This window comes from Fonsecaea erecta (assembly GCF_001651985.1).
Source record: "Fonsecaea erecta strain CBS 125763 chromosome Unknown Scaff3, whole genome shotgun sequence".
NCBI lineage: Eukaryota > Fungi > Ascomycota > Eurotiomycetes > Chaetothyriales > Herpotrichiellaceae > Fonsecaea > Fonsecaea erecta.
This window is the reverse complement of record NW_017387246.1, coordinates 3,937,115-3,962,789: the sequence shown is the minus strand read 5'-3', so window position 1 is coordinate 3,962,789 and position 25,675 is coordinate 3,937,115. Positions and strand designations below refer to the sequence as shown.

General features: G+C 53.3%; 8 protein-coding genes across 8 annotated transcripts; 3 read left to right on the top strand and 5 right to left on the bottom strand.

The window, feature by feature from the left end:
- Nucleotides 1-207: 207 nt before the first annotated feature.
- On the bottom strand, nucleotides 208-1,965 carry AYL99_04687 (hypothetical protein; the record flags this gene model as incomplete). Its single annotated transcript, XM_018836199.1, has 2 exons — nucleotides 208-392; nucleotides 603-1,965. The coding sequence occupies 2 exons, from the start codon at nucleotides 1,963-1,965 to the stop codon at nucleotides 208-210; spliced, it is 1,548 nt and encodes a 515-aa protein (XP_018695849.1).
- Nucleotides 1,966-3,453: 1,488 nt separating this feature from the next.
- AYL99_04686 (hypothetical protein) lies at nucleotides 3,454-4,332 on the top strand (the record flags this gene model as incomplete). Its single annotated transcript, XM_018836198.1, has 1 exon — nucleotides 3,454-4,332. One exon carries the CDS (start codon nucleotides 3,454-3,456, stop codon nucleotides 4,330-4,332), a length of 879 nt encoding a protein of 292 aa, XP_018695848.1.
- Nucleotides 4,333-4,621: 289 nt separating this feature from the next.
- AYL99_04685 (hypothetical protein) lies at nucleotides 4,622-5,443 on the bottom strand (the record flags this gene model as incomplete). The annotated part of the gene is made up of 1 exon (XM_018836197.1): nucleotides 4,622-5,443. The coding sequence occupies one exon, from the start codon at nucleotides 5,441-5,443 to the stop codon at nucleotides 4,622-4,624; it is 822 nt and encodes a 273-aa protein (XP_018695847.1).
- A 1,292-nt stretch (nucleotides 5,444-6,735) lies between these two features.
- On the top strand, nucleotides 6,736-7,764 carry AYL99_04684 (hypothetical protein; the record flags this gene model as incomplete). The annotated part of the gene is made up of 2 exons (XM_018836196.1): nucleotides 6,736-6,769; nucleotides 6,827-7,764. The coding sequence occupies 2 exons, from the start codon at nucleotides 6,736-6,738 to the stop codon at nucleotides 7,762-7,764; spliced, it is 972 nt and encodes a 323-aa protein (XP_018695846.1).
- A 222-nt stretch (nucleotides 7,765-7,986) lies between these two features.
- On the bottom strand, nucleotides 7,987-10,866 carry AYL99_04683 (hypothetical protein; the record flags this gene model as incomplete). Its single annotated transcript, XM_018836195.1, has 2 exons — nucleotides 7,987-10,703; nucleotides 10,758-10,866. The coding sequence occupies 2 exons, from the start codon at nucleotides 10,864-10,866 to the stop codon at nucleotides 7,987-7,989; spliced, it is 2,826 nt and encodes a 941-aa protein (XP_018695845.1).
- Nucleotides 10,867-11,523: 657 nt separating this feature from the next.
- AYL99_04682 (hypothetical protein) lies at nucleotides 11,524-12,797 on the bottom strand (the record flags this gene model as incomplete). Its single annotated transcript, XM_018836194.1, has 3 exons — nucleotides 11,524-12,436; nucleotides 12,488-12,567; nucleotides 12,636-12,797. 3 exons carry the CDS (start codon nucleotides 12,795-12,797, stop codon nucleotides 11,524-11,526), a joined length of 1,155 nt encoding a protein of 384 aa, XP_018695844.1.
- Nucleotides 12,798-16,158: 3,361 nt separating this feature from the next.
- AYL99_04681 (hypothetical protein) lies at nucleotides 16,159-16,694 on the bottom strand (the record flags this gene model as incomplete). Its single annotated transcript, XM_018836193.1, has 3 exons — nucleotides 16,159-16,325; nucleotides 16,381-16,587; nucleotides 16,655-16,694. The coding sequence occupies 3 exons, from the start codon at nucleotides 16,692-16,694 to the stop codon at nucleotides 16,159-16,161; spliced, it is 414 nt and encodes a 137-aa protein (XP_018695843.1).
- A 2,049-nt stretch (nucleotides 16,695-18,743) lies between these two features.
- On the top strand, nucleotides 18,744-25,407 carry AYL99_04680 (hypothetical protein; the record flags this gene model as incomplete). The annotated part of the gene is made up of 4 exons (XM_018836192.1): nucleotides 18,744-23,342; nucleotides 24,029-24,086; nucleotides 24,180-25,091; nucleotides 25,196-25,407. 4 exons carry the CDS (start codon nucleotides 18,744-18,746, stop codon nucleotides 25,405-25,407), a joined length of 5,781 nt encoding a protein of 1,926 aa, XP_018695842.1.
- Nucleotides 25,408-25,675: the final 268 nt, after the last annotated feature.

Below are 25,675 nucleotides of genomic sequence, written 5' to 3'. Positions count from 1 at the left end.
GATAGACACCTTACACCGACCCACTTCCTCCGTACTTAGTTAGTCACGCCCTGTGCAGCCAGTCTTCCTTATATGTGTATACATGTGTGTGTCTGTGTGTCTGTATGGCTTCAGTAAGGAGGGAGTGTACTCGGGATTATTCGTCCAGCTTCCGTGGGCACCGAGGCTGTGCGTGCACACACGCATTCATTTCTGATCAGATTTGATCTAGAGCCTCGCTTTCAACCCCTTGACCCACGCCTCGCTGTATTCCGCCGCGTCGTCCGCCCCGGTGACGAGACGATCGGGAACCTCCAGCTCCAGGATCTTGGTGTTGACGTACGACGGGTTCAGTTGGTCGAGGGACGTTACGCCCATGCAGCGCATGGTGGTCTCGATTTCTTCGGAAAGGACTGTGTGTGGAGACCAAGAGGATCGGGTCAGCATCGAACTCATTCTCTCATTTCGAGTCCGTCTTTCTGGGCCATGCATGTACGTGTGGTGGACGAAGGTCATACACATAACCGGGTGAGGAGTGGAGAGAGGTGATGGATAAGGGTGGTGAAGGAAGGGGGAGACCATCCTTTTTCTCGTGAGAAGGGAATGGGAGAGCACAAACTTACGTTGAATCACCTTGGCCACGCCCTCATCCCCCATGGCGACAGAGTACATGAACGGCCGGCCCAAAGCCACGCCCTTGGCCCCGAGACACAAGGCCTTGATCACATCCGCGCCCCTCCGCACCCCTCCGTCCAGGTAGATCTCCGTCTTCTTCAACAGCTCAGGGTAGAATTTCCGGATCTCGAGCAGGGTGCGGATGGACGACGGCGCATCGTCGCACTGTCGGCCGCCGTGGTTGCTGAGATAGATGGCGTCGATGCCGTATTCGTAGACCGCGAGCGCGGCGTCTTCCGCGGTCTGGATGCCCTTGATCGCGATCGGGCCGGCGTCGTCCCTGCCCCTGCACCACGCCTCGCGGATCCAGGGCAAGTCGTCCCAGTTCAGCGTGGACGAGTGGTGGCCCCGGAGCGGCGGGCTGTTCTCATCGTCTTCGTTGGCGGGCTTGTACCATTCCGTCAAGACGGAATTATCACCGCTCGCGGTGGCCAGCTCGGCACGGAAGCGTTCGTCCTCTTCACGCTTGCCCACGACCGGCGTGTCCACCGTGATGACCAGTGCCTTGTACCCCAGGTTCCTTGCCATGGCAATCAACTCGAGGGTGCGCTCCTTCTCGAGCGCCACGTACAGCTGGAACCAGAGCGTGCCGCCGTCTTCGGGCGAGAAGTTGCGGAACCTCACCTTCTTCTTCTCCGCGGTCAGGCACCGCATCAGTTCGTCGTGCGGCACAGTCGAGTACGTGCTCGGACAGTAGGGGATGCCCTTCCTCGCCGAGGCCCTCGCAAAACACAGTTCACCGTCGTCGTGCACCAGCCTCGCCCGCGCCGCGGGGGCGATGAAGAAAGGAAGACGGAATTTGGTCCCCAGCATGACCCGAGACATGTCCACCCGCTTGACATTGCGCATCACCCGCGGACGTAGGGTGACCTTCTTCCAATCTTGCCGGTTGTTGGTGAGAGATCCTAGGCTGTCGGCGGCGGAGCTAAAGTAGACGTAGGCGCTGCGAGGAATGAGGCGCGTGGCAGCCTTTTCGACGTCGTCTAGGTTCATACAGTGGGCGAGGGGGATCCGGGCCGTCTTATCGAGATCGCGTGTCACCTGGGGGGAAGAAGGACTTGACACAGTGGCCGGATCGACCGAACCCAGATGTTTGTCCTTGGGGAGGTTGCGTTCAATGGTACCGGCCGGGTGGATGGGTTCGTACATGAGGGTTGCGTCCTTGCCGCCATACTGCAGTAATATCTGTGAGCCACCGGGGTGTCGCTCCAGATAGTCGGTGACATCGTAGACTTTGCCCGAGACAATGACCCAGCACGAATCGCGGGAAGCGTGCTGGGCGACTTCGTTGCCGTTGAGTAACTTGGGCATTGTTTGGTGGCAAGAGCAGCAAGACGCAGTAATCTCTTTCCTGGTGGCTTCAATGCTCTTCTCCCCGACTCGAGAATGATGAGAGGGTGTGCAAACAGGCAGGAAGATGGACGTGGTTTTATCAAGCCTACTGAAGGCTAGGTAGGATATGGAGCGACGGTGAAAATCCCGGGCTTGGGGGTGGTTGGGGGGGGGGGAAGCGTGGGTGGGTTGTCGTCGCTTGTAATAATAACGAATTGGCAAACTCCAAGACCGAGGCGTTGATGTAGTGCAGAGCCAGAAAGCTCCGTCGTTCCCCGCATCCAGCACCGAGAAGAATGCCGTGGGTGTCCAGATGGGGAGTAGTTGATGTTCGTATTACTATTTGGTCTTCTCCGTATGGATGAGCAGTCGGGCAGGTAAGGGGGCTCTCAAGGCTGAGGGGTAAGGGGTGCCTAGGGGAGCCTAGCCCGAGGTCAGCGGTATGTGCATGCATTGTATGTGTGTGTTATAGGCGCAACGGGAAGGGTAGGAGTTGTTCTGCTTCCAATTCGCTTTTCACTCAGTCTATGTGCTCACACACACACACACACACACACACACACATCCATCAGATGGGAACGCAAAGCACCTACCCCCTTCTCGTCTCCGGTGTCTTTTTCTTCCCTCCTGTCGCCATGTCACCTGAGAAATTGCAACTTGGGATTGTGCCCGTGGCTCGGATAATTCTTAACCACCCGCGGTTTCTGACCAGCCTGCCAAGGGGGACGTACACCAGGCTAGGCCGGGTTTGTGATTCTGCAGTGGCCTGGGCTGTTTACCCTGGGGCTGGTGGGTGGGTGTCTCGTTGACGATAGGAGAGGAAGTATGAGGACGGACGAGCCGTCAAAGACATCCGGGCAGATGGTGAGAGGCTGCGGGTTCGTGTCATTTCGAAGCTCTCTCGGTGAATTTAGAGTGTTGAGTTGTGTCTGTTTGACTTCACAGGGGAGGGAGAAGTGAAAAAGTGTTGGTTATGAGATCTTGGTAACGGGGAAGTTGGCACAGCCAGTCGTGTTATTCTCGTCCTTTGACGCCTCGTGCACCCGCCCTCCTCCTTCAAAACCCTCATACATAGACGCAGCATTCCTCACGATGATGGCCTCACAACTCGTGTCTCGGCTGGCCCCGTAGAATAATTAAGGAGGTGCCTCGATGGCCAGTTGCGACGACTGGGTCAGCAGCCTGCAGTTTACTCCACCACATGTGCACCTCATTATCTCCGAACTTGCTGACCTTTGTTACCACATTGCATAACTTTGACTGATGAATGGGAGGATGGGTGGGCAAGGCACCAGGAGCCCGTTTGCGGATTGATATTTATTGGGAGCCCCGTGTTTGTCGTTGTCGTTGTCGTTGTCTGACCCTTTCAGCAACTGTCCTGTGACCAACACGGAATCTCGATTGAGAATCCCATCTCCGGTGACCACCAGATCGGCAGCTTCCTCGCACTGTCCAGTTGACCTAGAAATGGTCCATTTGATCCTGACCGGGGCCACAGGCCTGGTTGGATCTTCTGTCCTCTCGCACATCCTCTCCCTCCCAGCAACCAGTACGCCAACCATCCACAAGCTGTCCATCATCGGACGCTCCAGCAACATCCCCTGGCTATCCGCAACCCCTCCGCTCGGCACGCCCAGCGTGAACAAGCACACCAAGATCGAGGTCATCGAGCACAAGGACTTTACCTCGTACCCGCCGGAGCTGCTGGAGAAGCTGAAAGGCGCTGACGCCTGCATCTGGGCCCTGGGCGTGAGCCAGAACGACGTCTCCAAGGAGCAGTATGTGAAGATCACCAAGGACTACACGCTGGAGGCAGCCAAGGCGTTCTCGTCGCTCCGAGAGTCCTGGCCCGCGGCCGCGTCGCCGGACGACAAACCCGAGACACACAAGTTCAAATTCATCTACGTCTCGGGCGAGGGCGCCACGCTGCATCCACGGATGTGGACGCCCCTCTTCGGGCGCGTCAAGGGCGAGACAGAGCAATCGCTGCTCCAGCTCTCCAAGACACCGCCCTACTCCACCCTGCTTTCGGTGTATTCGATCCGCCCCGCCGGCGTGGACGGCTACAACCAGCCCTGGATCTGGGACCACATCCTGCGGGAGAAGCGCACCGCCTTCCAGCGCTTTCTCCTGAAGACCCTCGTGGCGCCGATTCGATGGGGAGTGTTTGGCGAGGCCACGCACAGTCCGACCGACGAATTGGGCCGAGTGCTGGTGGAGATGGCCGTGGGAGAGCAGCAGGGGCCATTTGAGGTCGGGCCCGGTGTAGACAGGGAAGGGGAAGGACGAACTCTAGGCAACAAGAGGTTGAGGATGTTGGCCAGGGGAGAGGGCTGGGGAAAATAGAGGACCACACAAAACGAAGGGCAATGGAAGGTCATACCAAAAAATATGAAAACAATCAGTTTGATTTCAAGAGTATGGCGGATTAATCGTATTGCACTCATGGTGCTTGACATTGTATTATTTCTCATATATGACACGCGGGGATCCACATCCCAATTTTACCTTGTCGTTCAATCATCATCACTTCAACATGACATGCAATGCTCTAGCCGTGTACTTCAGAGTCCTCTGGAGATCCGTTCTCCAGTGCCGTCGTTATTCATTCCCCCACTCGTGGAATCAAGCCTCGTCAGGACATCCCCAGTCCGAACAACACGGCGGCCAGCGTCACACACACAGTCACGAGCAGGCTTCGTCTGTCCATGTCCACGGTCGGAGCCCCGATGGACTGCCCCGTCACGCTCGCCGTGGCCACGGGTGGATTGGAAGTTGAGGTCGCGGTCGGCGTCCCGCCCGTTGCACCCATTGTGGCGCTCAGCTCGTCGAAACCGCTATCCCCACTGCTCCGTTCGGCGTCGACGTTGGTGATGAAGAAGAAATTGTCGTCGCCGACGACGTTCCCCGCCGGCCAGTACTCACAGACCAAGTATATACCGTCCAAGCCGTTCTTGCCGTTGCAATTCGTCCAACCACACCCTGTCGCCTGCGTGCTCTGCCATACGAGCTGGGTGAAATGGCCCGTCTCCTCCGTAAACCCGGTCGGGTCGGTGTTGGAGAAATTGTACAGCGCCCGTTCATTCCCCCAGGCGTCCACGGCCGAAACCACGTCGGGATATCCTCTTGCCAGATTCTCCCCATACGGCCCGTGCGAGTGTGCCCACACGCAGTTTTCAGAGTAGCTCTGCGCATACGACGCAAGAGTCTCGTTCCAGTATATGTACCCGGCAGAGTGCTCGTAGCGGTAGAAATTCGTTGAGTTGAGGATGGACTCTCGGAAGGTGAGAGAGTCTGTGTATTGGGGGGAGAGGGGCGTCGTGGAGGCGGCTGCAGTAAACGTCTGCGTGACGGTGGTTCCGATAACTATGACAGTAGAGGGGTCCTGACACAGTGCTTGGAGAGGGAGAAGGACGAGGAAGATGGCGATCATCGGAAGAGTGGGCAGCACCACCATGATCGGAAGTCTGCAGGTGGTTTTATTTTTCAGCTTGGGTTGTATTCTTCTCTTGCCGGCACTTTGTTACGCGATACAAGTGAACCCTTTCTCTAGAAACATTCTATGGCGGTGCAAAATATGTTCAGGATGCTCAGGCGCTTGGTGATATGGTCCTCAGATTTGTTGTAACTTGGTAATATACTCGCAGGCTGAACGATCGACGAAACGAGAGAGGTTGAAGCAGACAGATGCACAAACAAGTATAGACAGAAGATGGTCAAGAGCCCAAGAAGACAACAGCACACACCATGTTTGAGAAAGCGTAAGGCCCGGCAAGGGTATAGGTATATGTAATGGACGAGGCGGAGTCGCTGTTTGGGGAGCAGCTGGTGGTGATGGAAGATGTGGTTGTGAATGGCCCTGCATTATCGATCGGTGGTCAGCGGGCGACGTCATCAGTCATCCCAATGCTTAACCAGCCTCCCAGCGAGCCGATAGGCGCGTTTAGCAGTTCCAAGGGTCCAAGAGACCCCCAGAGGCCTGCTTGGTGCCTGCCCTGCCACCGAGATTTGTGCCTGGGAAGCTCTAGTCGCCCATGTGGAGGCTAGACTGCTGCCACTAAGCGGAGCTCCAGGCGGCCGATGCCCGGAGCCTCAATATTAATAGATTGGGATCTGAAACTTCCATTTCTGCACTCGGTAGCCCGTAGAAATCGTACATACATTCTTTCGGATGACAGCCGTGACAAATTGACAGCGGTGGGTGCCGCCCTTCTGCCACAGTGACTCCTGTACTGTAGAATGTGTTGCGAGAACACCTCAAGAGTATCAGCTCATCACGTCAAGAGGTACCAGCTACCAACGGGTTGTAGCAGCATAAATCATAGCAAGTCAGGCTCCAGGTTCGAAGAACAATGACAAGACGAAGGAGACTGTCCTCTGGGAGGACGCCCGCCAGGTCGATATCGCCATCGCCCTGCAAGCTCCCGGGTCCGACAGTTATAGCAAACTGACACGTCTTTGTTTATTTTCGAAATTTTTTTCTTCACTCGCACAGAGAACATATTTGTTTCATGTCCTTCTCGCACTCAGCTGTCCTGGACGGCTGTGTTGGCATTATCCTGGATTACCCAATTCCAGACACCGTCCATCGTCATCGACGTGTTCGAACAGGTCCTCTCTCACCTTGTCTTCTTGCTGTCAACTTGCTCCTACATCGACGGCCCCGTGCCCAGATTCCCCTTCTTATCGTGGGTGGTGGAATGGTCCCTCCGTAAAGCCCCCGCGGTCATCGGTCGACAGTCAGAGTAAATGGCTCCGGATGAGGATAAATCGGCCAGCTCCTGTACGTTTGAGAAAATGGCGAAATGGTTGAGACAATATGCTGATAATCGATCCGCAGTTGCAGCTCGGATGGCGCAAGGTGAAACTCCGGGCCCAGAGCCTATCAAGCAGGACAGACCGCAACATGGGGACAGAGAACATCAGGCGAAGGCAGAGGATCCAGGGCCCGTGCAACCTACCTTGAAGAAGACACTCAAAGATAAAGACAAGACCACGATGGCTCCTCTTGTGGCCCCCGAACCCGTCCAAGAGAAGGACCTGTCGGCGACCTCGAACGAGTTCAACAATCCCGACGCGGACAAAATCCCCAAGGAATCCATTCTCGCTTTATTTCCCGACGAGGAAGCATGGAGAACCCTGTCGACGGCCGCGAGAGAGAATTCTCGCTTTCACCGAAGCAGCGTCGTGGCACAGGTCCTGTACCTTAGCTGCCTCAAGAACTGCGTCCTGCCGGAGCTGCTCGAACGAGGCAACCTGCTTGCACAAGGCATCCTCCCCTTCGCAGCCATGCCGAAGGACACCATCGACAACCAACACGCATGGATAGCCTGGGCTGTGTCACTCGACGAGACCATCAGCAACGTCCTCAAGCAGATCAATTGGCTGGACCTCCTCGAGGCCGAGTACGTGGCGGCCGATCCGCTCTGGCAGAGTTTCTGGTGTCTGCACCAAGAAGTCGAGCGACAACACGCCACCAATCCGCCCACGCTCCAAGAGAAGACTCCGTGTGGTATCCTGGCTGAATTGGAGAAGATCTACGCGATGTTGGCCGGGCACAACCGACGCAGACTGTTCCTGCAGACCAAGATGATACAGGGCCGGGACTGGATCGCGCGATTGTTGGAGGAAGTGCCGCCGTGGATCGAGTGGGACGAGGTCGTCAGCGAGATGCTGGGTGCGGACATCGGTGGGCGATTTGTGGGCGACGGATTGATCGACAATCAGGGAAGCGGATTTGTCGAGGAAACTGAGGATGACGAAGAGTTCGAGCTGTAAGTGGCAAACCTGAGATACGGTTTTGCTTGAGTGTCCGTGGCAGGGTGATGGGCCTGGCGGATTACAATACAGCAAAGGTGGGAGCTGTTTTGATAGCGAGGGTGCCACACGCAGCGACAACGACAGATCCCTACATGGAAATCCATGAGACACGCCTGATAGGCAAACGAAAGATCGAAGCCGCGATTTGATACAGAGTCGCTGCAGGAACCAAAGTTCGGCTCACATCGCTATGCAGCCATCGCCTTTCACCTTGCCCTCTACTCTCGCTCTCAACAATAACCAGTCGCTCCTCCTCTCTGCAAACTCGACGACCTCCTCAACGGTAAACACGCCCTTATACCTCTCTTGGTCCGCGATAATCGTGCTCATTTCTCTCACGTCCCTATCACTGGTGCCTTGGATGAGGTATATCTGCGCCAAGGACCTGAGGGCTGTGAAATAACTGTTCAAGTCCGAATTCTTGAACGTCGCGATGAACTGTGAGTATGCGGAAAGGTCGCTGAGCAAGTTGAGGGAGCCCGCGCAAGAGATCCGTTGGCGTTTGATGTGTTTTGTGAGCGTGGTAAAGAGCCGTAGCCCAACTTCTGCTGTGAAGACGTCGAGCAGAGACTTTTCAGTCGCCCCGGTCAACATGCCCGTGTGGTGGGCAACGAGCTGGATCACACGCGATGCAGTCGCTGTGGGCTTTCCGGAAAAGTCCATCACAGGCATTGTACTCGCTATACTGGCTGGTCTGCTCGTGCCACCATTTAGTATAGATGTCACAGTGCTTGCGTGATGTGTGGCGTGGCCTTCTTGCATGGCCAGTTCGGGATAGAAATCGGTAGGCAACTGAGTAGTGGCGCAGATGTACTCGACTTCATCCATCAGCACATCGATACCTTTACCTAAACCAGCAGCCACGCTCTCATCAAGCATAGCCTCGAACCTGCGCTTCTCTTTCACATTAACGTCCAGGAAATCATCCCGGTTGGAAATGCGTAAGCGCACTAACTCGGACTCGTAGAAAACGTCGAGCATTTGCTGAATGAGGTCGCCTACGTTGACGAGCTCGAGAAACGTCGCGAGGGGCGCCACTTGGACTGTTGTGGCCGGATCACCATCGTTGTTGGTGTTCGTCTCGCGAGCCGAGTAATGCGACAAGTGATCAATGGCCTTGTCGAAACCGGTCTTGACGTGGCGTATCCCCACAGTCTGTACCAGCAAGATGAAAATTGCAGAACATTGTGTGCGAGCCGATTCGCCGGCTTCACCTCCTAACGCAATGAACTGTGCGGCACGGTCCAGCGAAGACTTGGCGGCATGGACGAGGTTGAGAGCGACTTCAATTGAGAACAGGGATCGGATATTCTCAAGCTTGGAATTCATCAGGGCAGCTTTGGCGGCAAGTTCATTGGTCGGGGCCTCTTGGGGGAGAGCCGGAGTCATGGTTCGGGAGCCCGATTGGTTAGGAGTGGCAGATCTTGACAAGGAAGCGACATCGCTGTCGAGGTGCTTGGGAACGACTTTGTGAGCGGAGGAGCCGGAAAAGACAGGCAGAATATTGACTGGCATCATGAGCACTTGCTTGAACGATGACATGAAGTCTTTCTTATCGGCTTGCCGGTTCACATTAGACATGAGAAAGCTCTCCGTCGAGGCAGCCTGTTCGGACAAAGCTCGATCCCATTGTTCGACTTCGGAATCTGCTTTGTGGCGAAAGAAAGCTAGTTCTTCAGCAAGGTAGGTTTCGAGATGAGGTGCAAATATTTTGGTTCCAATGGCATTGCATCGTGCTATAATTGTTTCATCAACATCCTCGAGGAGAGCAACATTTTCGATGAATTGTCTGGTTGCCTGGAATGTTCCTGATATGATTCGGAGATATATAGACGATCCTCGAGTCCGGGCATCCTCGAACAATGCCGATAGAAAAGGTGAGAGGATCTCCTTGGCTATCTCTTCCAGCAGAAGAAGAGCTACCTCCTTGGCATTGGGGAACACAGCTTGAACAATGCCATTTTCCTGCATGAAGGCATTCCCAAGTCGTTCAAAGTATGCTTGGACCCTTTCCAGGGACAGCTCGCCATAGCCTAGGGAGTAGTCGATGCAATCTTCCACGGAGCCGAATTCGGCTCGTTGATTGATCATCTTGTTGTCATGCAAGAAAAGGTCAACACCACTCTTCCCACCGTTGAGGATATACATGACCTGTGCGTACTGACGCATCCGTCCATGTATATCCTTGAACTCGTAGCCCTTCCGAAACTCCAGGAGAGATGTCGTGTCGAAGATGCCAACGACTTCCGAGATCTGTCGGTCCCTCTCGCCCGAGCCAGGCGAGAAGTCACTGGCAGAGAAGATCTGAACATTCGCCAAAAGTTGAGCTTGCTGATCTGGGAGAGAGAAATCCTTGAATATCCGGCTATGCATTGGGTCGGAGGCAGAGAGCAGATCGGTATAGTATGGGGCTAGGAGTTTGTAGATCTTGCCATACTCTTGTCTGGCCCGTCCTCTGATGGATTTAACCCTCGAGAAAGCTGACAATGCCGCATCGTGGTCAATAGGGAGTCCTGTAGAGGCCGGAGTCCGCGGGCTCGAAATCTCAGCCACGTCAAACCCATCCGCTGCCGCTGATCGAGCCCGAAAGGGTGAAAAGAGGTTCATTTGGCGAGATTGGTTAACTGGGGATGCATCCATGTCAAACAAGACTTCTGGCCTACCCTTCCCGTTCACCAAGTTGCGATCTATTGTACTCCGTCTTTGAGCTGGGGTGGTGGGTGTTTTTGGAGGCTCTGCTCTTCTCCTCGCTTCAGCGTCATTCCAACATCCCATCATCCTTAGTCGTTTCACCCATCGTGAATCGTCATATATCATCTCATGCATCCGGCGCGATACTCGAGCGAATCGAAGCAGATCAGGTACCGTCAGGTTGTCGATCACAGTGGCCAGGACCTCTAGAATGGTTTAGCCCGAACCGATAGCGATCTGAGAGAGGGGGAAGACTGCACCTGCAGGAAGTACTGGCTTGGATATCAACATATCAGCCATCTTCAAGGAAGCCAGCGGATCTCTCCGTGGCACCTTGTTCAGCGCCGGTGGTTTCTTGGGCTTCGACATCATGAAAATTGTTTGAGATCCGAAGTGGAGAGGGGAGGTTCCAGCTCCTCTTGCCCTAGTACTTCATCTCTCTTGGAGACCCATCTCTTTTGAAGCGATGAATGCGTCGAGAAAACGGTAAGCGACGAAGTACTAGTCAGGACGTAGCCGGATTGCAACGGACGGGTGTCATTGTTCAAGGCGAGGACGCCCTGGATGCCTGGGAGAATGAATGCATGAAGTGGTGGCTGCGGAGGTTCGAGGGGCCAATAATAATAATGGCGTGGTATACAAGTTACGCCGATTCGTGAACATCACCCCTCCCACAACGTACGGACGAGGTATTTCGCACAGGCGACATCCATCCACACAGCTATATGTGGACATTATGGGAGAAAGCAATCTAATACCGCAGTGCATACGATGAAATCTATTGTGCAATGAACCGGCCATATGAACGCTATGCACCATTTTTGTTGAACGAGAACGAGAAGGTGCCTCCCCTGAAGTTGCCCAACAAAATTGGCCGTTTGCACGATAACGAGGGTACCCTTTTCCTCCCAAATTCTTTCCCTCTCGTTATATCTCTGATTCCTCCCCACTGCGATCTATATTGTACCGCAATCAATTGTCAGGCCGATCGGGCTGACCGTCACTGTATTGAAGAGTACTGCTGGCCTAGACCAGCTCTTCCGAACCATCTTCTCCTTCATATTCGACATCCCCGTTAGCGCCGTCGCCATCGTCTTCACTCCTTTTCTTTCCTTTCTGCCCATCTCTGCGAATGGGTATCTTGATCCCCTGGTCCGCAAATATTCGACTTAGATGTGTGGTTTCGACCACGCCGGGGAACTTTTTCGCGCTGAAGACTTTGAACGGTAGTGTGAATGTCGAGGCCAGACAGGGCGCTTCCCGATAAAGCTCGTTCGAAGCAGCGTCGCTTTCGTCATCATCGTCCATGACGAGCTTTGCCAAGCAGAACAAGGTACACTTCAGTCGAAACCAGCCCTCGGTCCGCACACTCAGGTCCTGGAAGATGAAGTAAAGTCCTACCGCCTTTTTCTCGTCGTCCAGCCTTTGGACACTCGTATGGCATTGACCAATGAGGTTCTTGGATGGTTCACCTCTGACTGGATTTAGGGGTCCCAGATCTTGCGAGGATCGAGCGGACCGCAGCGGCGGAGCTGGCGAAGGGATTGGCTCATGAGGGGATGTTCGGTGCAAGGAATTGTCGTAGCCATTCTGATGGTGACCATTGTAATGCACCTCGTTGCTGTACGGATATGAAGGATTGCGTTGTTCATAGGAATCATTGTTGTAGGTAGAAGAGGCCGACGTTGGCACGCTCGATTGTGTGGATGAGGAGACGGAATCTCTGGCTCCACGCCAACTGGGAAGATTGGTAACGTCGTATGGGCGAAGTTGCTGCGTCGAGCGCAAACCACCGGTGGTTGCTGGAGGATAGGGAGTCGTGACGGTCGACGATATAGAGGGAGATGTTGTGTTGTTTCTGACACAGTTGTCTTCGTGTTTACCATGCACATCCCACAAATCAACGCCGAGGATAAACTTTGACAGGTCTACGACTTTCCTGTCTTTTGATCAGCAAGCATATACAGAAGGCGCAGTCGGAGCCCCTTACCCATAATCGATCTCTTGATGGGTCTCTGGATCAAAGATATGGAGTTTGACAATAAGAGGCGGTGTGATAGGACGTCGATCCTGTGAACAAAGGGCAAAGAGCTCAGCTTCCACTAATTTCAACACACTGCCAGGAACTTGATCGTTACCTTGTCACCAAACCCACACATGCGAGCACGTTTAGGTTGTTGAATGACCTCGACTGCGAACCCGTATTTCCCCCAAATCCTCGAAATCGGTGGAATTTCCGGCAGGCCATAGAGAGATTCGTCATCCGCCGTGCTACTATGGCTGGGACTTGCGGGTGGCATGTTGCTGCCGCCACCATTGCCGTTGCTGTTATTTGTCAGAGGGAGCTTATTACCTGCCGCCATTTGATTTGCCGAGTGATACGGAGAATAGGGTGTTGATATTGGGGGAATCTGTAGAGGCGCTGGAGTCGGATGCTGGAGGGGATGAGCATGAGCTCTTGGTGGAGCAAATTTATGCTGATCTGAGGGATACATAGCCCCAATATAACTGTTGCAGGATGCTGGGTGAGGTGAAATCAGAGACACATATATATTGATGCAAACCCAAGGTGGTGGAAGAGAGGTCCTGGTGTGGCAGGGTGGTTCTGTCCAAAGTAGACCTTCCAAAGCAACAGCGATATTCCAGTAAAGACAGGAGCGAGGAAAGTCCAAACGTACTCGAGCTCTAGCAGGCAGCGGCAATCGTCATGTCAAGCTCTCCAGGTCCTCAATACAAGAAAACTGTCTTGAATTTCGAACAGGTCTAATACCCTATTCATTCCCCGAGCACTCAACCCTCATTCAGGTACCTGAAGGACTGAAAACCCAAACAGGACGTCTAACCCAGGTGGCACGAATCGACCGAAGCGCGGCGAGTCAGGCAAAAGCGTTGAGGTGACACAGAGCGGTCGGAGACGAGGTGGCTTCAGGTGCACACCACAGATATCGACCCTCGAGAGACGCGGGGCGGAGCGGGGCCAATCCAAGGCCTCGAACTGTTGTATTTGCGGTTTTGGTGATCGAGAACCAGTGTCGAAGACTCGATGCCCGAGAATATTGGCACACGGACTCGAGAGTCCGTTCCAGAGAGTGTTGAGACTGCTCGTGCTGGCCTCGCAGTCCAACTGCAACCGAGGTGTAAGGCGGCCAGATGAGAGATATTCGGTGACCAGTGAAAGTGCCTGATACAGCGAAGACGTTTGAAGAGCCAAAGAATAGATTGCGGGTTGGTAAATGGGCTGTAGGTAGTTATAGTGGCAGTGCCGTTACCGTGGTGGTGGTCCTCGACTCGGAACGTCTGCGTGTATGATTTTGCTTCTCCAAACCACGATAAGAGAATTTTCGATCGTCGAGAGATCAAGCGAGTTGTACCAAGGGAAAGACGATAGACTCTGTGATCCAGTGGCACGGCAGGCTTTCCCTCAGGTCTATTGAATAAAATGTCTAGCCAAAGGTTCAAGCCATGGCGCAATTGTGGTAGGGTTTGGATACCGATGATATACCCGGGTGGTGCACAGTGGTGACCTATGGTACATCTGGTAGGGCGTCGAAGTCAAGAGATCTGAACCAGGATTCAGACTCAGGGTGGATTGGAGACTGCCGAGTCAGAGACAGACCGGAACTCAAGGCCAGCTGGTCGATACAGAGGTCAGATGTTGGGGGTCAAAGGCCAGCCAGAGTTGAGGGGATCAAGATGAGAGTTTGAGACAAGGATACATTCTGGTCACAGAAACAAGATGAGCACCAGACATTTATCTAATCATGGATATCTCCAGAAAGAGAGCCCAGACCGAGAAATTGCTCTGCACAAAGGACGGGCTCGGTCGTTATACCAAAAGAAAAGTCCCGCACGCAAAGAGGCAGAAGGATCAGATCACGAACGCAACCCTCACTCGACACAATCCCCCCAGGTCCCTTTCCTTCGGCTAAGGTGCTAACTAACTGGAGGGAAAAGCCAAGGGTGGGTATGGGTTTTAGTAAGAAAGGGTCAAGCATTCGGTCTTTCGGACGAGCTGGGAGCCGTAGGGGGGCGGGGGGAAGAGGAAAAGGCGACATTCAGGCGAGGATCGGTCGGCCTTAGTTGCAAGTCAACACAGAGTTTCTTTTAACAGGCGAGTCTTTTTGGCCACCGACCCCATGGAAACCAGAACACGAGGAGGCGCCGGGGTGGAAAAGAAACAACACACCACACACACTAGATAGGCCGTCCCAACTGCTCGTCCAAGACTCCTGGCCCAAGCAGCTGGATCAGTGTGAGATCGACCTATCGCTTGAAGCATGAGAAAGAACTTGATTCAACGTTTGGACGGCACACAGCGAATAGCCTGAAGCCTCCCAACAAAGCAGACGGATGCACTTCCGACAGGCTTAATCTAGCAGTTAGCTACAGTAGCTGCTCTCGATCCTCGACGCTAGGCTATCCACCGCCCCTGGCATGATCACCCACCCGCTACGAGCACTCTGAACCCCCGGTGCAGGGTGCTTGTGGCGCCCTCCTCTCGGTTTTGGGTATCGAGCTCCGTGCCTACGGGGAAGGACAGGATGCACCTGCGCTACCGAGTATTATTCAAACCACAGGTGGGTGACAGGAAGCTTGCCCTCGAGCCTCGACTTCGTATAATTCAGTGTTCTCATCCGACGTGTAGCACCAGCTGCCCCCTCTCTCCCCCTTCTTCAGTTGCTTTGATCTTCGGGGCAAGCGGCACAGGCATCCAGTCGTCGATCCTGCGCATCTCCCGCAATTTAGTCCCAACTAAACGTCCCCTCTCCCAAAAGTCATTGCAGCCCGTATTGTTAAATTTTGTCAAAAGTCCACAGGGAGAATTGAAAGGATGGGGAAATGGATAGGAAACCACCAAAAAAAAATTAATCCCTTGCTCCACCAACACCAGCTGCAAATATCCAATGCGAACTGTTGTCAACACGCTTCCACACCTCTTCTAGATGCTGTTCATACGGTTGCTATTTGTTCAATCCGGCCCGAATTTCATGCTTGGTATGAGGTCAGTGGCTGATGACCTGTGTGACACGTCACTCTCGAGGGAGGGTTGTCTCTTCTGCGACCTGCACGAAGCGTCAAAGTGCCGTGCAGGAAAGATGGCCACGAGATTGACATGGCTGCTCCAAGATGTGGCGCTGTGTAACAATGGAATTCGTGCGCGATTCCTTTGTGTTCGTCAGCATGTGCAGCTTGCCGCCGGTATGTTGTCCATTGGCACTCCGCTTGCGACTTGCGGCCACCAACCGCCCAACCCGATTCACCTCTCTTTACAGCTAAATGAAAGTCAGGCGTCAAGGGCGGCTTCACTTTTACTTGAGGCGTGCCTTCAAATAACGATGCGTTCCAGAATTCATTCGCCTCTGCATATGCCCTTACAGCACCGTTACCGAGGTTTGAACCAATCAATATGCATGCGGCGTCCAATTTCTCGTCTCGTGGGAGTAGCCCTGGCTTCGTCTATCTGCGAACAGGCGGCCTGGACGCGGGAGACCAATTATGCAAACGTCCAAATGCTCATCACAGCCAGCAAAGCGGTTCCGATTGAACTGTCTCTGCCCGCCAGGCAAAAACACAGCGACTCCGTGCGGATGCTGTAGAAATAGACTAAGGATTATTATCCCAACTGGGCCAGGATTTCAGACATTCTCCTTTCCTCTTTGCTCACTTGTCGCCGGTATGCTTGCCCGTCAAGGTCTCCTTTGTCTTGTCTGCTAGTGACCGGATAGTGCTTCGTTCTTTGTTGAACGATTCGGATCGAACCTTTTCATTGTGTGCCCGAGCCTCGCGCAGTTCATCATCAGTGGGTTTGTATAGATTGGCAGCACCACCTGCGGATCGAATGTTAGTTTGCCACTATCCTGCTCAATATTTCGCCATGCATACCTCTACCGGTGTGGTGGACACCCTCCGGAATTGTAATTACGGGGACATCGACATCCTGGGCACGGCGAGCTTCCTCTGGGTGGTCAGGGTCATTCTTGGCCATGTTGCCAGTTCCGCCTCGGCCCGTGGTATACGTCTTGGATTTCAACGACGGAGTGGTCTGAGGCTCGAATGAAGGCGACTGGCTACTTCTGGTGGTGACGTTGCCTGTTAGACACGTCAGAGAAGAGTGGCTCGCAAAGGCAAACATCTAGGTGCTGGAGCATGTACTGACCGGCGCCACCACGGCCATACGTAACAGCTTGGTTGGTCATGCTGAACTTTGCTCTTATAACAGGAATGAAATCCTAGGATTCGGCCCTCTGGAAGAGGGGCAGTCTTCTCCCTGGAGCGGATCGGGGTTTCGAAGCCAAATTAGGGACTGTGGAACTGCTACAAAGCCCAGTCAAGAGGGTGGAGGAACCTTTGTCTAAAAGGAAAAACACAGAGTTTGGTCGCGAAAATGAGTCTGCGAAGGGACTTTTTCTGGGGTAACGATTTAGGTCGATGGAAATTGAGACGGAGGAGGTTGAGAAAATGAAGAAAACTACAAACAGGGACTCCTCTTTCGCGGCTCTTGTATACTGCACGTGGAAATAAATAGCATCCGCGGGAGACCCGAGGCTTGCATCATCACGGCCCTGAATTTGACCAAGAGTCTTCTGGCGACACGTGCAGTGAGAAAAAAAAGAAGCTTGTTAAACAGGACGGTTAAACGTGTGCGAAGGAGGAGGAGAACCAAAACTAGACGTAATAGAAACAGTCTCATCGAATGGAAGCTGGGGGCTAAGAAGGCTGGGCATTGATTCATTGCTCTTGTCCTACTACTTGAGGGACTTCCAAGTCGTCGGCTTTCGGCTCATTCCAGGCTGACTCTTTGCTCAATAATACCAGCTCAGAAAACCCTTACGTCACGCGCACACGAACGGTTTGGGGACTCAAGTTTCCAATTATGATACTCCTAGGGCGGCGGGAGATTCAGTCAATGGCGACAGGCTTGTCACTACCATGTTTTCCCCAGATTTGCGTCGATCTGCAAGTGATGATGTCGATTCCCGCTCCTCTCTCCGCGCCCTCCCTCGCAAGCTAGAGAAAGAAAAGGCAAGGTCTCCCTCAAGGGCCAATATCCCTCTTGCCTCGATCGTGACGTCCACCAACTATCTAGCCAAGCGAGAAAAGAAGTTCCCCAGAGGAAATTGCTTCGACCCCAGAGCACTGGCTGGGTCCACAGTGCAGGATGTCGCACACATGACCATCAAGGGGCAAAATGTTGAAATTTTCTGGACTAGCAAATCTTTACCGCCAGTTCCAGTTCCAGCAAGAGGCATGCGTCAATGGTCGCAAACTGGGTCGATGCTATTGCCATGGGACAGGCATCCGACAACGAGCAGGGGGTTTCTATTGACTCGCCCTGTGGATGTGCAACTTGATTCTATACCCTTTGTCGTGGGCGTCTGCCTTGCCTTGCCCGAGAGGCGAAACATTAATGATTAAGGAGGAACCCCCATCTCGTCGAGGCGGTCAAGAGTCGGGTCAACCGACTCCGCTCGGCTGATCGACTTAGACTCCGGTACCTGGTCCTGGACTGAGGGTGTGAGAGATCAGATCTGTGATTAATGAAAATTCCAACCTCTCGTCCTGCGTTCCACGGCTTTGGCACTCGGAACCAGCCACTGACGCCACTGGAATGAGCATTGATACAGACAGACGGACCTCCCGCTTGAAGATAAGCACCCGCTGCTAGGCATCATCTAGGTGTAGTCCCTGGTGGTCCCACCCAGAAATCCTGCTTTACTTCCCCACCATTCGCCTGGTATAGGCTGGCATTTTCTCCGTTGAACCTGGGAGTGGGATGCAGGAACGGGCCTGAGAATTGGACTTTTCCATCTCAGATCACCCATTACTCACCACTTTGCCCACCACTCAGCAGAGCCCATTGGGATACTCGGTCGACAAACGTGGCTTCCGTGGCGGTCGAGTCGAGTGGCTGCTGCACTTGCTCCCGCTTTTTGCTTAGTACTGTCCTCATCATGGAGTAATAATGAGGTTAACACACCACTGTCGCCATATTTCTCTCCCCTTACCCGTCCTTCGGTGAGCGATCAATTCTCTTCACTGCTCCTCCTCCTACGACCTCGTATTGATATAACAAGCTGGTCTCTTCAGCACCTATCTTTTCACCAGGACTTTTACAAAGCTGCACCTCCATTTCCTGCAGCGTTCAGCTTCGCGCGCCGAGCAGTGGTCGCCAGACAATGGTGTAGAAAAACACGCAGAGCCTCTCCATCCTGAAGTACGCTTCAGACCGTTATTGACCCGGCAACATGCCTCCGAAAACTCGCCAGAGCACCCGCCAGGTGTATCTCCTGCCACTGACCGACGCTGGAGCTCCGGACGTGCCCAACGAGTACATTTACTTGCCTGCGCCGACCGAGCCTGCGTACTACCTGAGATTTGCTATTGAAGGGACCAGCTCGATATGTCGTCATGGGAGTCTCTGGGTCAACTTTCCCTTAGAAGGTCAACCGTTCGACCGCAAGCGGTACCACGAATTCAAGCTGCACCCAGATTTCAATCGGACTCTCGAGATCGACATCCCCATCACTTCCGCCGGCGCATTCTCATTTTATACCACCTACAGCCCTTTGCCGGAGTTTTCTACCGGCGATGTCAAACCTCCCAAGCCCACCCGTACTCCTACCTACTATGTTGACATCGAGCCGAAACTGCGCCTCGGTGGCAGCTGCCTCCCTCTCGATGCTCTGGGCATCTTCTCGGTCGTTTCCAAATTCATGGGCAATTACCCTGCGGACTGGAAGAAGCATTTGAGAGGGATTAGTGCAAGAGGCTATAACATGGTCCACTTTACACCGTTGCAGCAAAGAGGAGAATCAAACTCGCCGTATAGCCTGTACGATCAGCTGGCGTTTGACGCGGAACTTTTTCCCGGCGGTGAAAAGGACCTCGCACGAATGGTCAAATCCATGGAAGAGGAACATGAACTATTGGGTCTGACTGATGTTGTCTTCAATCACACCGCCAACAACAGCAAATGGCTCGAGGAACACCCTGAGGCCGGTTACAGCGTGGATACCGCTCCTTGGTTGGAATCTGCACTCGACCTAGATAATGCTTTACTCGAGTATAGCGACAAGCTCAAGTCTCTTGGCCTCCCAACTGTCTTCAACAGTGCCGGCGACCTGGACGTGGTCGTCGCGGCCATAAGGGAGCATGTTATCCACAAGATCCGGCTGTGGGAATACTTCGTTTGCGATATCAAGTCAGACACCCAGGCCGTGGTCGACGCGTGGAAAACAGGCGCCGTCAAATCACCTCCTGAAGGATTTGAGAACGCCATTGGCGGGGGACTTGACACTTTCAAATCGTGGTCTCTGGCGCAGAAAGCGGCGTTCATCCTTGACAAAGGCATGTTGAACAGTCTACGCACTGATGGCCAGTATTCGCGTCTTCGGATCGATGGGCGATTTTCGCGCAAGGTTGACCCTGGAGTTGGAGCTGCCATTCTTACGACTTTGTTCGGACGGTACAAAGATGGAACGGACACCGAGCCAGCAGAGGAAGAGATCAAGGCAATCATAAACGAGCTCAATCTCCCCTTCTACAAAGAGTTTGACGCCGACTGCGCCGCAATCTTAGAGCAGACTAGAGGAAGGCTGCAGTATACAAGAATGGACTCGCATGGCCCAAGACTGGGCCCCATCACCAAGGAAAATCCCCTAATAGAGACATATTTCGCTCGGCTACCTCAAAACGAGACGACGGCCAAACATGACCCAAAGGCGCTCTCACTGGCAGTCAATGGGTGGATTTGGGCTGCTGATGCCATGAAAGATAACGCAGGCCCTGATTGGAGACCATATCTAAGAAGAGAACTGATTCCATGGAGTGACTGTGTCAAGCTGAGATACGGCAAAGGCCCTGAAGACAACCCATATCTATGGGAACATATGACAAAGTATGTCCGGTTGATGGCCAAATACTTTACCGCTTTTCGAATCGATAATTGCCACTCTACTCCAATCCATGTCGCCGAATACCTTCTGGACGAGGCACGAAAAGTTCAACCGAATTTGGCGGTGTTCGCTGAGCTGTTTACTGGCAACGAAGAAATGGATTACGTGTTTGTCAAGCGCCTTGGGCTGAGTGCTTTGATTCGCGAAGCTATGCAAGCTTGGAGCACACAAGAACTGAGCAGGGTCGTGCATCGGCACTGCGGCAGACCAATTGGCAGTTTCGAACTCAATGTACCATCAAGGCTAGGAAATAAGCCTGAGAACGAGGTTACCAATGGCGATGGCCCTCAAACCCGAGAGGTAGTCAAGCATATCAGAGAATCGCCGGTTCACGCTCTGTTTATGGATTGTACTCACGACAATGAAATGCCCGCCCAGAAGAGAGATGCCCGGGACACGTTACCCACGGCTGCGCTTGTGAATATGTGCGGCTGTGCAACAGGCAGTGTCATGGGTTTCGATGAGATCTACCCGAAACTTGTCGACCTAGTCCACGAGGATCGCAAATACGCATCAATCAGCTCCGAAGGTGAAGTTCATACCGGTGCTGGCGAGGGTGGGATAGCTGGCGTCAAGAAGCTCATGAACCATATCCACACCATGATGGGTAAGGATGGCTACGATGAGACCTTTCTTCACCATGAAGGTGAGCTCATCACCCTTCACAGAGTGCATCCGGATTCGCGAAAAGGGTATTTCCTCATCGCTCATACTGCTTTCCCTGGCTTTGGTAACGGAAATGGCGGGTTAAGCCCCGTACATCTTGCTGGAACCAAGGTGCGCCCACTCGGTGCATGGGTGCTCGAAGTTGATCAAAGCGAGCAGGCGAAAAAAGAGGCATTGGGCGACAAGGAATATCTCGTTGGTCTACCATCTCGTGTCAGAAATATCAAGGGCAGCACTATTCATACTGAAAATGGTGACACCACGATCACCATTGCTGACTTTTTCCCGCCCGGCTCGATCGCACTCTTTGAGACCTGGGTTCCTTCTGCCGAGCACTCTCTCGGCCTTGGCGCCTTCATTTCCAGCGGCACAGACGAAGCGTTCGGCGAGCTGGATCTCATCGATCTCAATTTTGTTCTCTACCGATGCGATGCTGAAGAACGGGACACCAGCGATGGCCAAGACGGGGTCTACAATATTCCCAATTATGGCCCCTTGGTCTATGCAGGTCTTCAAGGCTGGTGGAGCGTGATGGAGCCCATTGTTCGTCGCAACGACCTGGGTCACCCACTGTGCAACCATCTTCGGCAAGGACAGTGGGCTCTGGATTTCTTAGTTGGACGAATGGAGAGAATAGCCAAGAAACAAGACTATGCTCGACTACAGAAGCCTGCGAAATGGCTGAAAGAACGATTTGACGCAGTACGAATTGTTCCGAGCTTTCTTCTGCCGCGGTATTTTGCCCTCATCCTCCAGACCGCGTATGACGCCGCATTCAAGAGAGCCATTGAGCTTATGAGCCCAAACATTCAACACGGTCAAAACTTCCTGCAGAGCCTAGCCGTGGTGAGCATTCAACAAACGGGGTATGTCAAATCTGCATCATTGTGGCCAGACAAGACTGTGCCCTCACTTGCAGCTGGATTGCCTCACTTTTCAGTATCATGGGCTCGTTGCTGGGGACGAGACGTTTTTATCTCTTTGCGAGGTCTATTCCTGTGTACTGGTCGGTTCACAGAAGCCAAGGAGCACATCAAAGCGTTTGGAAGCGTCTTGAAACATGGCATGATACCCAACCTGTTGAGCAGCGGGGCCGCCCCGAGGTACAACTCTCGAGACTCGCCGTGGTTCTTTTTGCAGAACATCCAAGATTATACCAAGATTGTCCCCGATGGCTTGTCTATTCTGCAAGAGAAGGTTCCTCGTCGATTCATGCCGTACGATGACACATGGTTCCCCTGGGACGATCCGCGAGCCTATTCAAAACAATCTACTGTGGAAGAAATAATCCAAGAAATCCTCCAGCGGCATGCGTCTGGCTTGTCTTTCCGAGAGCACAATGCCGGACCTCAACTAGACATGCAAATGAGACCGGAAGGATTTCAGATCGACGTCCATGTCGACTGGAAAACTGGCATCATTTTTGGAGGTAGCCAATTCAACTGCGGTACGTGGATGGACAAGATGGGTGAGAGTGAACGAGCCGGCAGCAAAGGAATTCCTGGTACACCTCGGGACGGCGCTGCCGTTGAGATCACAGGGCTTCTATACAGTGCGTTGAGATGGGTTGCCCAGCTCCACCAGGCAGGGAACTATCAATGGTCAGGTGTTGAAACTGGCTCGGGCGAGAAGATCTCGTTCGAGGAGTGGGCTGGTCGGATCAAAGCCAATTTCGAAAAATGTTATTGGATTCCCGTGGATCCCAAGGATGACATTGACGACGATGTGGATCCCAAGATTATCAATCGTCGGGGAATCTACAAAGATCTCTACAAGTCTGGAAAAGAGTACGAGGATTATCAGCTGCGACCGAACTTCCCGATCGCGATGGTAGTCGCCCCGGATCTTTTTACGCCAGAACGAGCACTACACGCGTTGAAAGTGGCAGATGATGTGCTTCGTGGTCCCACCGGCATGGCGACTCTGGATCCGTCTGACTTGAACTACCGGCCGTACTACAACAACTCTGAAGACTCGACGGATTTCGCAACGTCTAAAGGGAGAAACTATCATCAAGGTCCTGAATGGCTATGGCCAACCGGCTTTTTCTTGCGCGCATTACTCTACTTTGACCTGAAGCGGCGGTCAGATGCTGCAGGGAGAATGGAGTCCTTCCAGCAAGTCACGAGACGGCTGGCAGGATGCAAGCAAGCGATCAAGGATAGCCCCTGGAAGGGCTTGACAGAATTAACCAACAAGAACGGGTCATTCTGTGCTGATTCGGTAAGTTCGACGGAGCACAAGCGATTTAGTGAGAGCAATACGCTAATATTCTGGATGACAGTCACCCACACAAGCATGGTCAGCAGGATGCCTAATTGATCTGTTCCACGATGCATCGTCCTTGGAACCAGCAACTAATGGATTTTGATGAAGAGGGCCCATGACAAAGGGAAAGATATGGATAGACGGGAGGAAAAAGGCTACACCACGACCACGAGAATGCGTAATGCAAGAAACCTAGAGCGCGAATGGCACACGGAATATTTGGTTAGAAGACAGAGATGCGCGAGAGGAAGGTAGAAAAGGAGCATTACTTATGAATGACTTTTGTATAGGCCAAAATTAATAGATATTACACTACAAGTCTACAGCATTGGTGGCGTGACTTGGTCCAATCGGTGACTTGACAATGCGTCATGCAAGGGACAGACAGAAAAAGTTCGAGACTCGGTCTTTCGACCCCTCGATCTCTCCACGAGAACTTTTCTTTAGACCGCCTCCGCAGTTTACTTTCTCTAATCCTCTGGTCGACAGTATCCTATCAATCTCTCCAACCCTTGTTCCAACGCTTTACGCTCACTTGGATACTTACACAGCCATGCCTGTGAGTTCATTCACCTTCTACAGACCCCAGAAATGGGGAATCTTCGCTCGAAGGAAACTGACTCATATGATTGTTTCTTCAGTCCTACTACATCACCAACCCCAATGTTGGGAATAAGGAGTCGACCGAAGACTGGCGAAGTGAGTAGCTACCCACCCTCCCTTCAGTCCACTTTTCGGTCATCGAAGACTGAGCACGGTGCGGAGCTTTAGACGACTGACCATGGTTGCGAGGCACTGCAGTTCGAGGCTACAACCCCCTCACACCGCCCGATCTGCTACAACATGAAATCCCTCAGACCGCCGCAAGCAAATCCACGGTCCTTGCAGGCCGCTCCGACTGTGTCGCCGTGGTCCAGGACACGGATCCCCTGCGCCGCCTCCTGGTGATAGTCGGCCCATGCAGCATCCACGACCCGGTCTCTGCACTGGAATACTGCGATCGCTTGCTGAAGATGAAAGAGAAATACAAGGACGAACTAGTCATCGTCATGAGGTCCTACCTGGAAAAACCGCGAACGACGGTGGGGTGGAAGGGGCTGATCAACGACCCCGAGATCGACGGCAGTTTCCTGATCAACAAAGGGTTGAGACTATCGAGGCAGTTGTTCGTCGATTTGACGTCGAAAGGAATGCCCATTGCCAGTGAGATGCTGGATACGATTTCTCCTCAGTTCCTGGCCGATCTTCTGTCTATCGGTGCCGTCGGCGCTCGGACGACGGAGAGTCAGCTGCACAGGGAACTAGCGTCCGGCCTGAGTTTCCCCGTGGGCTTCAAAAACGGCACGGACGGGACGCTCGGTGTGGCTATCGATGCGATTGGTGCGGTGAAACACCCCCATCATTTCCTGTCGGTGACCAAGCCTGGTGTGGTGGCGATTGTCGGCACCGTGGGAAACGAGGACTGCTTTGTCATTCTGAGAGGCGGCACCACTGGGACGAACTACGATGCCGAGTCAATAAAGCACGCCAAAGAGATGCTGCGGAAGAAGGGACTTAGCGAGCGAGTCATGGTGGACTGCAGTCACGGAAACAGCGAGAAGCAGCACAAGAACCAGCCCAAAGTCGCACAGGCTCTGGCAGACCAGATTGCCGTGGGAGAGGAGGGCATTATGGGCGTCATGATCGAGAGCCACATCAATGAAGGTAAGTGTAATCCTTGTCTCAAGGCAGGAAAGCGAACCTGGCTTGTAGATTCCCGCCATGAAGTTTTACCGCTCAATGCTAACCTATATTCCCTTCTCGTCTAGGAAACCAAAAAGTCCCACCGGAAGGCAAGGCCGGGTTGAAATACGGCGTCTCCATCACGGATGCCTGCATAGGATGGGAAGACACCGAGACCGTACTGGAAACCCTCGCGAACGCTGTCAAGAAACGACGAGAGCTGCTGGGGAAGAAGGAGGCGGCGGCCAATGGGACCGCGAACGCGGCGGAATCAAATGGCCAGAACGGACATGCTTGAAAGAAGAGAATCCCCGTGGATCCAGCCCGTGCAAAAAACCAAGATCCTGCATTCGTGTGATCCAAAGTTGCTGGGAAGTTGCCGACACCGGCGGACGAACAGGAACAGGAACCACGAGGGTACGCAGCCTCCAGCTGGGGCCCCTCTTGAGCTTGCGCGAACCTTTTTTATTGCAGGATATGGTTACACGAATGCGGCTTGCAACGACATTTGGGACGAGCGAAAGACAGGAGAGGCGATCATGAAGAACAGCAACGTACGGGACTAT